Raw genomic sequence first — 12,997 nt, 5'->3', positions numbered from 1 at the left:
TGCCCCCCATGCCACACTGATTTTTTGTCCCAGTCCTGCCCTGAAACCAGGCATTTTTATAATTGATATCTCGGCTGCAAATATTGCTTTAATTAATTAAATCCAGAAACTGTTGCTTTTATCTCTTGATAAAGCAAGAAATTACAATAAATAAAGAGAAAATAAAATGAAATTATAAATTTTTGTACATTTTAAAGTGAAAATGTTGCTATTTTCAAAACTAATGCTGATCGAGTTGTGGGACATGTCTCAAGAATCAGTGTGGCGTTACAGTCAACAACCCACAGAGCAGCAGAGATTGAGAGATATGTGCAACAGAAAGAGTAAATAGCTAGTGTCAGAGTGAGGAAAAGAGACAGAGAGGTAAAAATGAAGGCTTGAGAAGAAGGAATGTGTTAAAGAGAACATTGAATGTCATAAATATTTGGTTTTCTGGTGGCCAAATACTAAACTTACTAATAACATCTCTCCATCACTGATATAAGGAATGAAACTGACCAAAATGTTCAGCCTGTTTAGATCATGTGTGCTGGTGAGAACAAATTACGAAGACATGAACGCTGTTCCAGCATTACACATTCAGATTTTTTTTCAAGCAATACATCTTAAGTTTTAAGAGCTTAAAGATTTCAGAGGTTAAAGGAATTATAAATATCCCAGCAGGGCAACAATCTTGAGACATGGAACAGAGAAATAGAGGCGGAATCTCCATCAGTGATGAGACATGAGCAGATTAAAATACAGCTCAAGAGAAGATCTGAGAGAGAGAGAGAGAGAGAGAGAGAGAGAGAGAGAGAGACAGAGAGAGAGAGGGAGAGGGAGAGAGAGAGGAAAAGGTTTATAAATGTAAAAGAGGACACAGCACAGACATTTTATGGCCAATAATGTTTCAGACCATTATGTCTAAATGTAGGACACAGCATAACATGTTTAATACAATATTCACTTTTTATATTCTATTAATGTCTGTAACCTGCACTCTGACTGGGATATGTGAAAAAAAGAATTTCACTGTATATGTGCAAACGTATAATGTGTGATAAATAAATATAATTATAATTATAAAAAAAAAAAAAAAAAAAAACAGTTCACCCAAAATTGAAAATTCTGTCATCATTTACACATTGTCATGTCAAAACAAACATGCATGCATTCTCATGGATCAAAAATGCCTGGGGGTTGTTATTTACAACACTACCATCAGAATATTTAAAACAGAAACATTAATTGATTCGTTTTGTTTATTATTCTCAATTAATGTATTTTCTATCGGGCACTTTTAAGCTACAGTATATGAAGTATACAGTGTACAGTTTTTTATTAAAAAACAAAAATAAACTATACCTACTGTTGCTATAGTAGCGAACACAACTTCCACACGGGTCAAACTTACAGGTAAAACACGTGTTCGTATTTCAGTTTTGTTAATTTTGTTGAACTGTTTTTTTTTTTTTTTCAGCAGACAGCTTCTAGGGATGGGCGAAACCACATATTTTCTTTTCGATCTGATACCAATAATTTCAAGTCCAATATCGTCGATACCGATACCAATACAGATACTTCTATTAAATTGATTTATTTTTTGCGATTTCTTGGGATAAAATGGGTAATTTAAAATATTATTTTTAGTCATAATTCGTCATTCTTTTTTTTTAATTTTTACTTTTTTTTACTTTTGTGAGCCTAAACAAAAAATTATTGGACTTCTGTTTTGTTTATCTTTACAAAAATTAACCATGTTTTCACTACAGTAACTATAGTTTCACCATGGGATTTAGTTAAACCATAGTTACCACACAATTAACTATGGTTACTACTACAATATTACTGTTGTAAAACCATGATTTCAGCCCAAAAAACAAAATCAAAAATATGGTTACTACAATATTACTTTAGTAAAACCATGGCTAACTATTTTTTAATTACTTATTAACAACAATTACACACAAACTCATAAGAAATGTCACCTTTAGATATGTTGTTATTTTAGTGTGAATTTACTCCAGAAGTTGTTTCACTGATTACTCTACAAGACACTGATCCCTCTTGTTTGAACAAGTCTTGTGACGGCACAAGCGCTTGTCTGCTTGTGTCTTTCAGCATGCATGTTAAGATGAGCGGAAGAAATAGTCCCCATCCTGCACAAGTATTTGCTAATATAGCCTAATCCTTTTTATTTCAGTTTGAAGCTTATGCTTATTGTTCACGTTCATGGTAACCAAATAATAATATCCCTAGTTTGAAAAATAAAATAAAATGTTAGAATTGATATTTTTGTGTGAGGATCGATATTTTTTTATGCAACATCAGTATCGGAAATATCGATACTTTAGGATCGATCCGCCCATCCCTACTTGCTTCATACATACATCCATGCACCGAATGCAAGTCCTTGAAAGTGCATTTGTAGCACGTTTACTTGAACCACTCAAGCAGTATCTGCAAAGAAAAGCATCAAAATCTAGCACGGGTGCAGTCGACGAATGCAATATTTTCCCAGTTTAGAAGCAAAAGTTGTTTAAATATGTTAAATATGTTCGAGTTTAGCAGCAAATTAGGTTTTACACCACGCAAATTATGACATGCACTGTTCGCAGATCAGCATTTCCCAGTAACACCAGAAATGTCCTGCCTCCTTTCTAAAATTGGAAAATATATGTGTTGATAAACTGACTGTTTATCTTGCCAATGCCTTTAGATCAGTGCTTTCAGGTGCCGCCTCCACACTTGAAGGGAGGATACTTTTGTATATAATATACTTTTTAAAGTAAAAACGTAAAAAGCCACAGTTCTTATGGTGTTTTTTGGAGGTTGACAGCACTTGGTCACTGTATGCTTCCATTGTATGGAAAAGAGCAGCGTGAACATTATGCATGACATCACCTATCTGTGCTCCACAAAAAAAATAAAAAAATAAAAAAATAATAGAAAGTTGTAAAGGTTGATGATGAGATATTGCTTTAACTGTATAAAAGAGAAAGAAGCCAGAGGAACAGCAGTAATGCAATGACAAATGGCATTTTTTTTATGCAGAGTACAAACAGAAAAACACACAAAGGAATACTAAACAAGAGAGAGATTGAAGAAGAACTTTACTGGAGACTGAAGGAGTATGTGGGGTGGAGATGGTGCCAGTATATCATAGAGTGATATCTGTGACAGGTTGGGATGAGGGAAGGCAACCAGAGAACTCTGTAATTTCCAGCAGCTCCATAAATTTGCTCTTTATGGGACACGCTGGATCCGCATCCTTGAGGATTGATTATTGAAAGCTGAATATAACTCACAAGGGGCGATTGGTTGTGGATGGAGGAGAGGAGAGGGGGATGATCAGAACAAGGGAAAATATATGATATCAGATACTGTGGCCTCTAGATGAGAGATGCTCTAAATGTGAATGATGTGACTGTTTTAAAATAATGACCTGTGTCTCAGACACCCAAAGCATGCTTTTACTGGTCCTTACTAACATCCATTCCTGACTTCCATGTGAATGTCCGTCTTTGCATTAAAGAACTTTGAGAATGTTCTGCGGCGAGGCTCTTTTAGAAGTTGTTAAACTGTCAGTGTAAGCCGGTTGCATTAGCACACATAAAGTTCTTAAGAAAGTGATGGAGGATTAAACTAAGCCTGAGACCAGTTCGACTGTCTGCTGAATGAGTGCATGACTACAAAAAGAGGAAGAGCTTGAGACATGAACGAGAGAGAATGAGACGAGAGACAAAGATCTTCTGCCGGCAGTGTGCACGCAAGATTATTCAACTGTAAAGTGCTGTGTGTGTGTGTGTGTGTGTGTGTGTGTGTGTGTGTGCGCGTGCAGGCGGAGGTCAGCGGAAATGCAGTCTGACATGTTAGTAAACAGTGTGAGTTTGATAACTGATCATGCTGGTCAATTTGCTTTGGAGAGTCAAACATGATAGTGTCCTGCTGGTCTTTGGTGGTTCAATGCTACAGAGGACTATGAGAAATAACAGAGCTGTTACTCCCATTACATGTCATCCATAGCACACTAAACAAACCTCAAACACTGTCACTAGTTAATTTCACAGCGTTTTTTTTTTCCTACTGTACATGATAGTTTTTAAAGTAATATCAATAAATGAAAGAGAGCTTGCTTTTTTATAGTTATGTGATTAATATTTTGAGTGAAGATTATGGTTTAGTTGAAGAACAGATTAACTATACATGTCTGTACAGTTGAGAAGATATTGAAGAAGGCTTCATCAGAGGAGAAAGTTTGAGTCTAAAGTTTTATATGATTAATTATAGTTAGGTGTCAGAGGCTTTAGATAAGATGTAAAAGCTGTAAATCTTGTGGAAGGATTTCACTCTGTCAGGCTCAACTATTCAGTGAGATTAGAGAGTGCCTGTAATGTTAAATAAAGAGTTAAACGTCAGTAATGAATACATAGCTTGTATTGTTTAATTTCAATATCTGTGGTGATGAACTGCAATGAATTTTCAGATGAACTAATAATCATACCCATACATAAATTCATATTCTCCAGATAAATATACAGTATATTCAACAAAGTGACACACGTGCTGTTGACAGCATTTATGTATTCGCTTAAAATTCCCTTATTTGGGAATTAAAATGATATTGGAATTTGAAGTGCCCAGTAATCATTGTTCAGGGCCGGATTAGGACTCCATAGTGACCGAAAACATATAGCTCATCTTGGCCAGCACTGAGAAAACTAATAGTTACCATGTGACAGAACCTAACACAATTTTTTAAATGCCATTGCGTGGTGCCCCTGGGCATGTGCCCATTTGCCTATAAGGTTAATCTGGCCATGTCACGGTTATATCTCAAGTAATTGCGGTTAGATCAATTAAATGCGATCAGACGATTATTTAATAATCGTGACAGGCCTGTGTTTATAATTTTTTTAAATGTATAAATATTTGTTTAAAGTTTATTTTTATGTTTGTCTGACACGTTTTTGTAATTTTTCACATGATCTACAAATTAAAAAATAGCTAAATGGTTTTGTTTTTTTTTGTTTTTTTTTTATTGAGTAAATTTATTTGCCATTTAAATCAGAGTAAAATGGATAACAATTAATTAATATGACAGAACAAAATCTTTACTATTTTTTTTTTTTTTTCCAAAACACAAAAATTAAGTATAAAAAAATAAGTACAAAAAAAATCAAATTCAGTTGAACTCAGTTTAATTCAATTTAATAAAATGCAATTTAACTCAAATTAATTCACGTCAATAAATTAATTTCAATTCAAACATTATGCATGCAAATGGCAAGTTAACTGGATTTATTTTAGCTACCCAGGGGGATTATTATTATTTTTTCATTCAATTAAATTCAGATTTATTTGTATAGTATGTTGCACAATACAAATTGCATGTGAACTTTACACATTCAAAAGCAACTTTAGAAAGAAATTAGAGACCAGTACAGAGACATGGATTGTTTCAAATCATTTAAATGTGTATGGCTTATTGTGTATGGAAATTAATTAAGGTAAAAGCGGTTTAAATGTCCATTGTTCACTGCATTTGCAAGGAGAGTTTGTAAATAATATATATATATATATACTTTCTGAAAATGTCAAATTATTCTGCCTTGTATAATTATGTTAATGAAGCTACAATTTTGTAATGTTTTTAATCTGACAAAAATAAAAAATTGGCTGCACATGCACCCAGAAAGTTCTCATAAACTGGATTCTAAATAGTAATATGTCTAACATTCAGCTCTTCTTTAGAATTAAAATACATTTAAATACACACAATCTTAAAAAAAATTACAAGTCACATGATTCAACATCAACAACAAATAAAAATAAAAAACAAACACCTAATTAAATGTATACAATATACAATATGTCCATGAACACAAAATTACTTTTAAAAAGTTGTGTAAAAATATCCTAATTATTATGCTTTTTAAATGTATTTATTTATTTATTATTTTAATTTTTTTAATGCGGGAATGAAGTCATACTGTACTCATTATATATTCAGTTGGCATTGATATTACATTGACAGAACTGGCAAAATCCTGTGCAAATATTTAGAAAAGATTGTGAGCCCAAATTCTTCATTAAGTCCTTTAGGGCTCATAATTTCCAATGTATATAAAAAGTTATTTTTTCAAGAGCATATAGTCAATATTATAACATGTCAATGCAACTTTCTATGTGATCTTATTTTTCCATCCTCTCTGTTTTAGCACCTACAGAGTCTCCTTTGCGTCCAAGTCTAGGTGAGTAAAACCATCAACCCTTACCAATTCTCTGCCAGCGCCCAGACATGGTGATTTTACTCACCAAAGTACCTGCTGTATTGCTTTCTTGTTTCTCTGATCACTACATTGTCTTTTTCTGCTGGGTGAAGCTGTGGTTCATGGTGACCATGCTGTTCTCCGTGAGGATTTTGAATATAACACGCAAGAAGAGCTTAATATCAATATCTGGTAGGTTCTTCAATATGTTCATTTGTTTTTCTGTGTGTGTTAAACCTCTTGGGAAATCTAATATGCTAATCTAATCTAAAACATAAAATAATAAAAGCCATACTGAAAGTTACTCTCCTGTTTATATTTGGGAACCGTGTCACTGTCTCACAGGTCAGACTGCAGTAACTGTGAGGTGGGCGAGCAGTGCGGTGCATTGATGCATGGGAAAGCAGTGACGTTTTGTGAGCCCTTTGGACAGAGAGAAATGGTCATTTTCTTTTATAAACTGGGTGCAACTGGGGGGAAAAAAATGTCTGGGAGAAACTACAGTTGAATTTCTATTTACAGGTGACTTAATGACAGATTTGTCCTCTATCCCTTTTAGACTACAGTGGCTCTCAACACGTCCACAGCCTCAATGCTGCAGTTTGCTTTGGGTGAGTAACACCATCACACACTGATTGCAGAACAGCTGAATACAATTTTCCTATAAGCTGATGAACTCAGACATCAAATTGTGCTTTTGAAATAGGAATTTTGCTCATATTGCTCGTGTGAGGTGCATTTGTGTGCTTCTTTTCCTTGTTCAGGATCTGGTTCCTGTCGGTTCAGTTATTCAGATCCCAGTATAATCATCTCCTGCAGTGTGAACAGCTCTGATGACTGGATCACCCTGGAAAAGATCAGGTTTGTTAACTTGCTTTATGCAAACCTGAATTATCATTCTTATTGTTTTAACAGCCCACTGATAAATGTGCATTATGAAGATTCTAAAGCAGAATTCAATTCAGTTTTTCATGTCAATTCATCATCAATTCCTTAAAGTCATCTTTGTCTTAATTTGTTTGATTGCTGTTATTTTTATTTCAAAACGAAGTTGTTTTGCTTGTATATGTGATGATGTAGTTGGTCTGGTTTTCCAGGGCTCCCACTAACAGCAGCACAGTGGTGCATCTCTTGCCTTTGCCTCCGGGCTGTAAAGGGGATGCAGTGCATCTGCGCTGGAGTCAAGAGTCACCTGTGGGGCCCGATGGTTATGAGTCCTGCTGGGGGCTCGATAACATACTGGTGGTGAACACAGCTAACCGGCCCCCTCTGGTGGAGGACAACCTCGACCCTCTGGATACGGCCAACTGGCTCTTCTTCCCAGGAGCTACAGTAAAGGTCACACGATCAAACACTGTGATACAGCATTTTAAAGATGAAGTTACTGTTTACAACCATACGCTCGTCTGCGACACTTCCAGGTTCTTTTGGCACCCCAGAAAAGAACTGCTTTCAATGGCAATTTCTTTTAAATTGAGCCGAAAATGCCCAAAAAGTGCTGTTTGTCAAAAATAACAAAAATAAAAATAAACATTGGGAAATTTGGGCTTCTTTAGATTTCCACCAGGATCAAACTTATTATTTAAACTAAATGATGATATTTCATGGATCACCATCATTGTTTCGCATTTGCTCCGTAGCTGCTGTTGGCACATAGAAACTTTTCACTGAGCAATCGCACAAACTCCTACAAACGACTATTTTTAATTTTCAAAGTGCAATAGCTGTGACAGATATGAGGTTAAATATGAGGTTACGATGATCTTTTATCACCATTTAAGATCGAACGGGACAAATGCGACTCCGTCTCCACCACCTCAGCGCATTCTGTTTGTAAAAGTATTTGTGAATAAAAATACATACTACTTCTAAAATATGTATTTGCATTTACTTTGAATGCAGTAAGTAACTTTAATCAAAAATGGCTGTTTTTAAGTTTGAATACTGAATATGATGAAATTGAAGTCAAATGTTATTTTCTGTATGTGGATCAATAAATTAAGCAGCAAAGATTCATAATGCATGTCTAATGGTAGTTTTCATTTTTATATGTCACATTTCTCTGGCTTTAGAAGTGCGGTTAGCATGTAAAGCGTATTTAAATTTTTGTTTATAATTTAACCTATGTATATGTTTTCACAATAAATCCCTTTATAATAAATTGTATTAAGATAAACAAACATTATTAGATTATATAATATTTAAAAGATTATTAAAACCGCAGCACTGCTCATATCCAACACTGAAAGCTGCAGCTCAAAATCGTGGTTGCCTGTGGTGTGACGTCACTGTATTTTCATCTATACAGCCAGGGCTTATAAATGTAATTATAAGGAGTGTTGCCCATATGTCAAGGTCAGAGCACATGCATGTCAAAGCATATGTGCAAAACGCAAGGTCAAAGCTTTGATTGAGACATTTAACAACCCTGCTACACATTATCAGACAGTTCACTTTACCATGAACATCAGTAAGGACCAGGATGAATTCCCTGACCTGCTGCACTTTATTCATGCAACATGGAGAGAATGCAATATTGTCAGAAACAGAAACACTGGTAACACTTGTTTTTGATTCATTCAACAGCATGCTTGTCAATCAGAGGGCAACTCCTTGTATTTTCATGGCGGAGAGGGTTTTGAGCACAGTTTTGCCTCCACACGAGATGTAGACCTCCATCGTGAAGAAGGACGTAGTTACTGGGAGGAAGACTTTGAGAGTCCACCTAGTGGGTAAGCAAGATCATTGCGGGCAGTTCATTTCATTTTGGAAAAATGTTTAAAATATTTACAATTATTTAAACATGGATAAAAAATATTAAAGATCAATATGTTTAATATGTCAGATTAAACAACATGAGAAGACAAGTTTTGAAACCCTGAGCTCCTGAAATAACAGCAAATAATAAATATACTGAAGTATTAGCTACTTTTTAAATGTTACTTTATTGTGAATTCCTCATGTTTAGATAGCTTAGAATATTGCTCTACAAGTGTTGTGTTTTTAGGAAAAACGCATATTCACAATTCAAGTTAAGCATTCTGACTAGTGCATAACTTACTTGTAGTTCAAGTTCAACTGTTTATTGGCTTCATTGGCTGTGCACATGTAAGTTGTAGGACATTTATGTTGTGGATATAGCTGATGAATGTCACTTACTGTATATTGGATGTGTTTGAGTGAGGTATTTAACTTGTTAGTAAAGATCATTGTACTGGTGTTCAGTACATACTATGAATAGATTATTTGAATTTGTACTTTTTAGATTTTCTTTCTTAAAAATAAATAAATAAATGTTACTACATTATTAATTTATTGCAGTATTATTTTCTCTCACCATATTTTTGTCAACAGTATGTTTTAATTAAAGTCCTTTCATTATCGTCATGTGTATTTTTCATGTCATCTTCATTGACAAAATCAAAAACCCCTTTGTCAATTAACATTTGTGTCAGTAATTTTGAGTAACACCCTTAGAGTGACCAGTGTTGTTAAAGATAATTTACGTTGTATGTGCCAAGGTTTTGCTGTTGTCAAGAATTTTTGGGTGAAAAATGTCCTCATAGAATTAAACATCAAATCTTTTGGAAATGTTCCTGTCAGTGAAGCAGCATCCAGAAAACAGTGTAAGGGTTAAGGGAGTATATAGAGTAGAAATCTCTACTTTATATATAGAACATTTGTATATGCATTAATTGCAAACTATGAGTAGATGTCTTGGTGAGACTGAGATTGCAGCTGTACAAGACAAAACCTGAGTCCAAATGTGCGTGCTGTCAGAGTATACTGCATTTGATGAAAACATTTTTTTAATAAAGTGTGGTATGCAGGTGAGTAGTATGAATACATTTCCAGACATACTTCATCCGGGAATGTGGGCATTGCAACAGCAACAATAGTTATGTTAAGTACAATTTAAACACATGGGACAACTTTCTTGGTGTAAATGTTAAAAAGAGCCGCCCAACTAGCATTTTTCTTAATTCTGTGTTTTGAATCTGTCGCTTTTCAGTTTTCGTGGCATTATGGGATAGTAAAGTGTCCACTGTTGCATCCTTCTGAATCTGTGCAGATGCAGTACAGTATATATACATTATATATATATATTATTTTTTTTTATTATTATTTTTTTTTAAATGTTTTTAGAATTTGTCAATTGCCAGAAAAAGCCTTGTCCCCTTCATCTGGTACACCACTTATATGACATTTACAGTTATTTATGTGTTTATTTTTACACGTTTTGGTTGCTCAGGTCAAGTATTAGTGCAAAGCCTAACACGTGTGCAAAAAAGCAAAACAAAATAAGTAATTAATAATTTCAATAACTTAAAAAATTTTTTTTCCATTGATATGTCATTGGTGTTAAAATTAAAGTACAAAATGTTGTGAAGAACTTCTAAGGTCAAATTTCAGAGGAAGAAGTGGCTGCTCAAATTGGTGTGACATTGTTTAATGTTCATGTGTAATATTTGTATTGAAAAAAATTTATATACAGTATGATTTATTGATTTTAGTGAGATCAGTGGTGTATGTTTTGTGATGCTATTAACACCATCCTAGAAAATTCATCTTTTAAGAGAATTTGTTGCTGGTGTTACCACCCTTGCTTCATTAGTGAAACCAAATTAATAATTAAATAAAGAACAACAGTCAAGTTGTCCTTTATGATTAAAAATAATGTCAAGATGTTAAAAAATATGTTTCCCCATAGCTTTTATGGGCGAAAACTGAACTGAACTGAACTTAAAATTTCAGTATCTATTTTATTGATGAAGATTCTGTTTACAAAGATATGCTCGGCCTCCAGGTTTTTTTTTTATTTATTTTTTTATTTTTTTTGGCACCCCAGAAAAGTAAAAAAAATTCACAAATTAGTTAAGCTAAGCTGAAAGCTACTGTTTAGAAAAAGTAGCTAGTAACACTACAAGCGAAATGCCAAAATTAGCTTGCTTCATTTGAGATATTTATTTTTTATACTTATTTTTTTCTTCTACCAGATGCACAGCATATACTAACAGAGACAAAGAAAGTATACAGTATGGTGCAATATAAAATTAATGTGCATGTAAAACAAAACATGTGAATTCACATTTATAAATGCAACCAAATCCATGTGTTTAATATGCTAAATATGCCAGCAATCTAGTTTAAGCAGACACAATCAGCGCTGAAAATGTGCTGCGTCTTAAGATGTTTGTGTACACTTTCTATCAATCATATCAACAGTATTCATCAAATATTGATCAAATGATGGAGAAGAGCATTATAACCTGGCATATATGCAGATGTGCAGTGCAGTGCAGTGTTGTCAAGCGCACTTTCGGCATGTTACAGAGATGATTCAGGTGTCTGGATCTCAGTAGTGGTGTGATGATCTGCAGTCCCAGCAGAGGGTGTCAGATCACGGTAGTGTCACGATATACACAGACACAGATGACAGGTTCAACCCAGATGCGGGAGCTTTATTGAAAACACAGATTTGGTAGCAGGCAGTAATGCGAGGAGTTGTGAACTTAGCTTGGTAATCATGGAGTTGGTGTTCACAGGGAGAACACAGATGGATCGTCAATGCTGGAAGTTGAAGGACGATGATGGTGTGTTGGAAGATCGTGGATGCGGGATTTAAGGGTGAGAGTTTAGCTTCACGTGGAAAGTCAGATGAGCAGGTGAGTCTATGATTTCCTTGCAGAGACTAGACAAGGATGAACTGGCGGGGGTGAGTATTTATAGCGGTGAGGTGATGTGAGATGAATTGGGATCAGGTGTGGGTGATTAATAGTCCAGGGAGAGAGAGCGGAGTGTGGAGTGAGAGTTGGAGTCTGGTGTGGATGTGACATTACCCCCTCCTCCACGGGCCACTCCAGAGGCCCGGAACTCCCGAAGTCGAGTTTGGCCCCGATCATGCGGAGCGGGACGTTGGGGATGGTCCGCGTGGAAGCTGGTTAGTAGGGCCGGGTCCAGGATGTCGTCCCGAGCCACCCATGATCTTTCTTCTGGGCCATACCCCTCACAGTCAACGAGGTACTTGAAACTACTTCTTTGACGTTGGGAGTCTAGGATCTTGCAATTCCACTGGACCTAGGGAATGAGGAAGACTGAGATGAGTGATACGGCTTCAGGCGGGATACGTGAAAGGTAGGTGAGATACGGTAATGTGTGGAGAGTTGGAGTTGGTATGTGACTGGGTTTATCTGGTGTGAAAAAGTGAAGGGACCTATGTATTGGGAACTTCACTTTTTGCAGGGTAGATGGAGTTTGATGTCCTGCGTGGACAGCCAGACCTTCTGTCCTGTCCTGGTGGAGCGGAGCGTCGAACGTCCGCCTGATCTTTATGGCATCAGACAGCTCTTTGGAGGTGTACATGAGCAGCGTCCCAGACCCTCTCACTCTCTGAGAGCCAGTGGTTGATGGCAGGTACATCAGAAGGTTCTCCTGACCATGGGAAAAGGGGAGGCTGTAAACCGAGCACACACTGGAAGGGAGTTAGGCTGGTAGCTGGTTGGCGCAGGGAGCTTTGGGTGTACTCGGCCCAGGGGAGGTACTGGTTTCAGCCATGCTGGTTGTGGTGGCAGTAGGTTCGAAAGAAGTGTCCAATCTCCTGAAACTTTTGTTCAGTTTGTCCGTTGGTCTGGGGGTGATATCCGGAAGAGAGGCTTACTGACACACCTAGGAGGGAGAAGAAGGCCTTCCACACTCTAGACATATTGAGGGCATGGTAATCTATGCAGGGTCTTAATCCTCTGTCC

The 12,997-nt window shown here is 36.0% G+C and overlaps 1 protein-coding gene across 2 annotated transcripts in view; it reads left to right on the top strand.

Annotated features, from left to right (window-relative positions):
• The window catches only part of reln (reelin), a 238,129-nt gene that overhangs the window by 111,259 nt on the left and 113,873 nt on the right, over positions 1-12,997 (top strand). For both annotated transcript variants that reach the window (XM_051656669.1, XM_051656668.1), the window contains exons 5-11: positions 6,201-6,233; positions 6,365-6,443; positions 6,597-6,693; positions 6,811-6,862; positions 7,016-7,112; positions 7,349-7,589; positions 8,838-8,983. In XM_051656669.1, coding sequence (XP_051512629.1) covers positions 6,201-6,233; positions 6,365-6,443; positions 6,597-6,693; positions 6,811-6,862; positions 7,016-7,112; positions 7,349-7,589; positions 8,838-8,983 — 745 coding nt within the window. The remainder of the gene's footprint in view (positions 1-6,200; positions 6,234-6,364; positions 6,444-6,596; positions 6,694-6,810; positions 6,863-7,015; positions 7,113-7,348; positions 7,590-8,837; positions 8,984-12,997) is intronic.

Source organism: Myxocyprinus asiaticus, chromosome 26 (assembly GCF_019703515.2).
Source record: "Myxocyprinus asiaticus isolate MX2 ecotype Aquarium Trade chromosome 26, UBuf_Myxa_2, whole genome shotgun sequence".
NCBI lineage: Eukaryota > Metazoa > Chordata > Actinopteri > Cypriniformes > Catostomidae > Myxocyprinus > Myxocyprinus asiaticus.
This window is presented reverse-complemented; position numbering and strand designations above follow the sequence as displayed.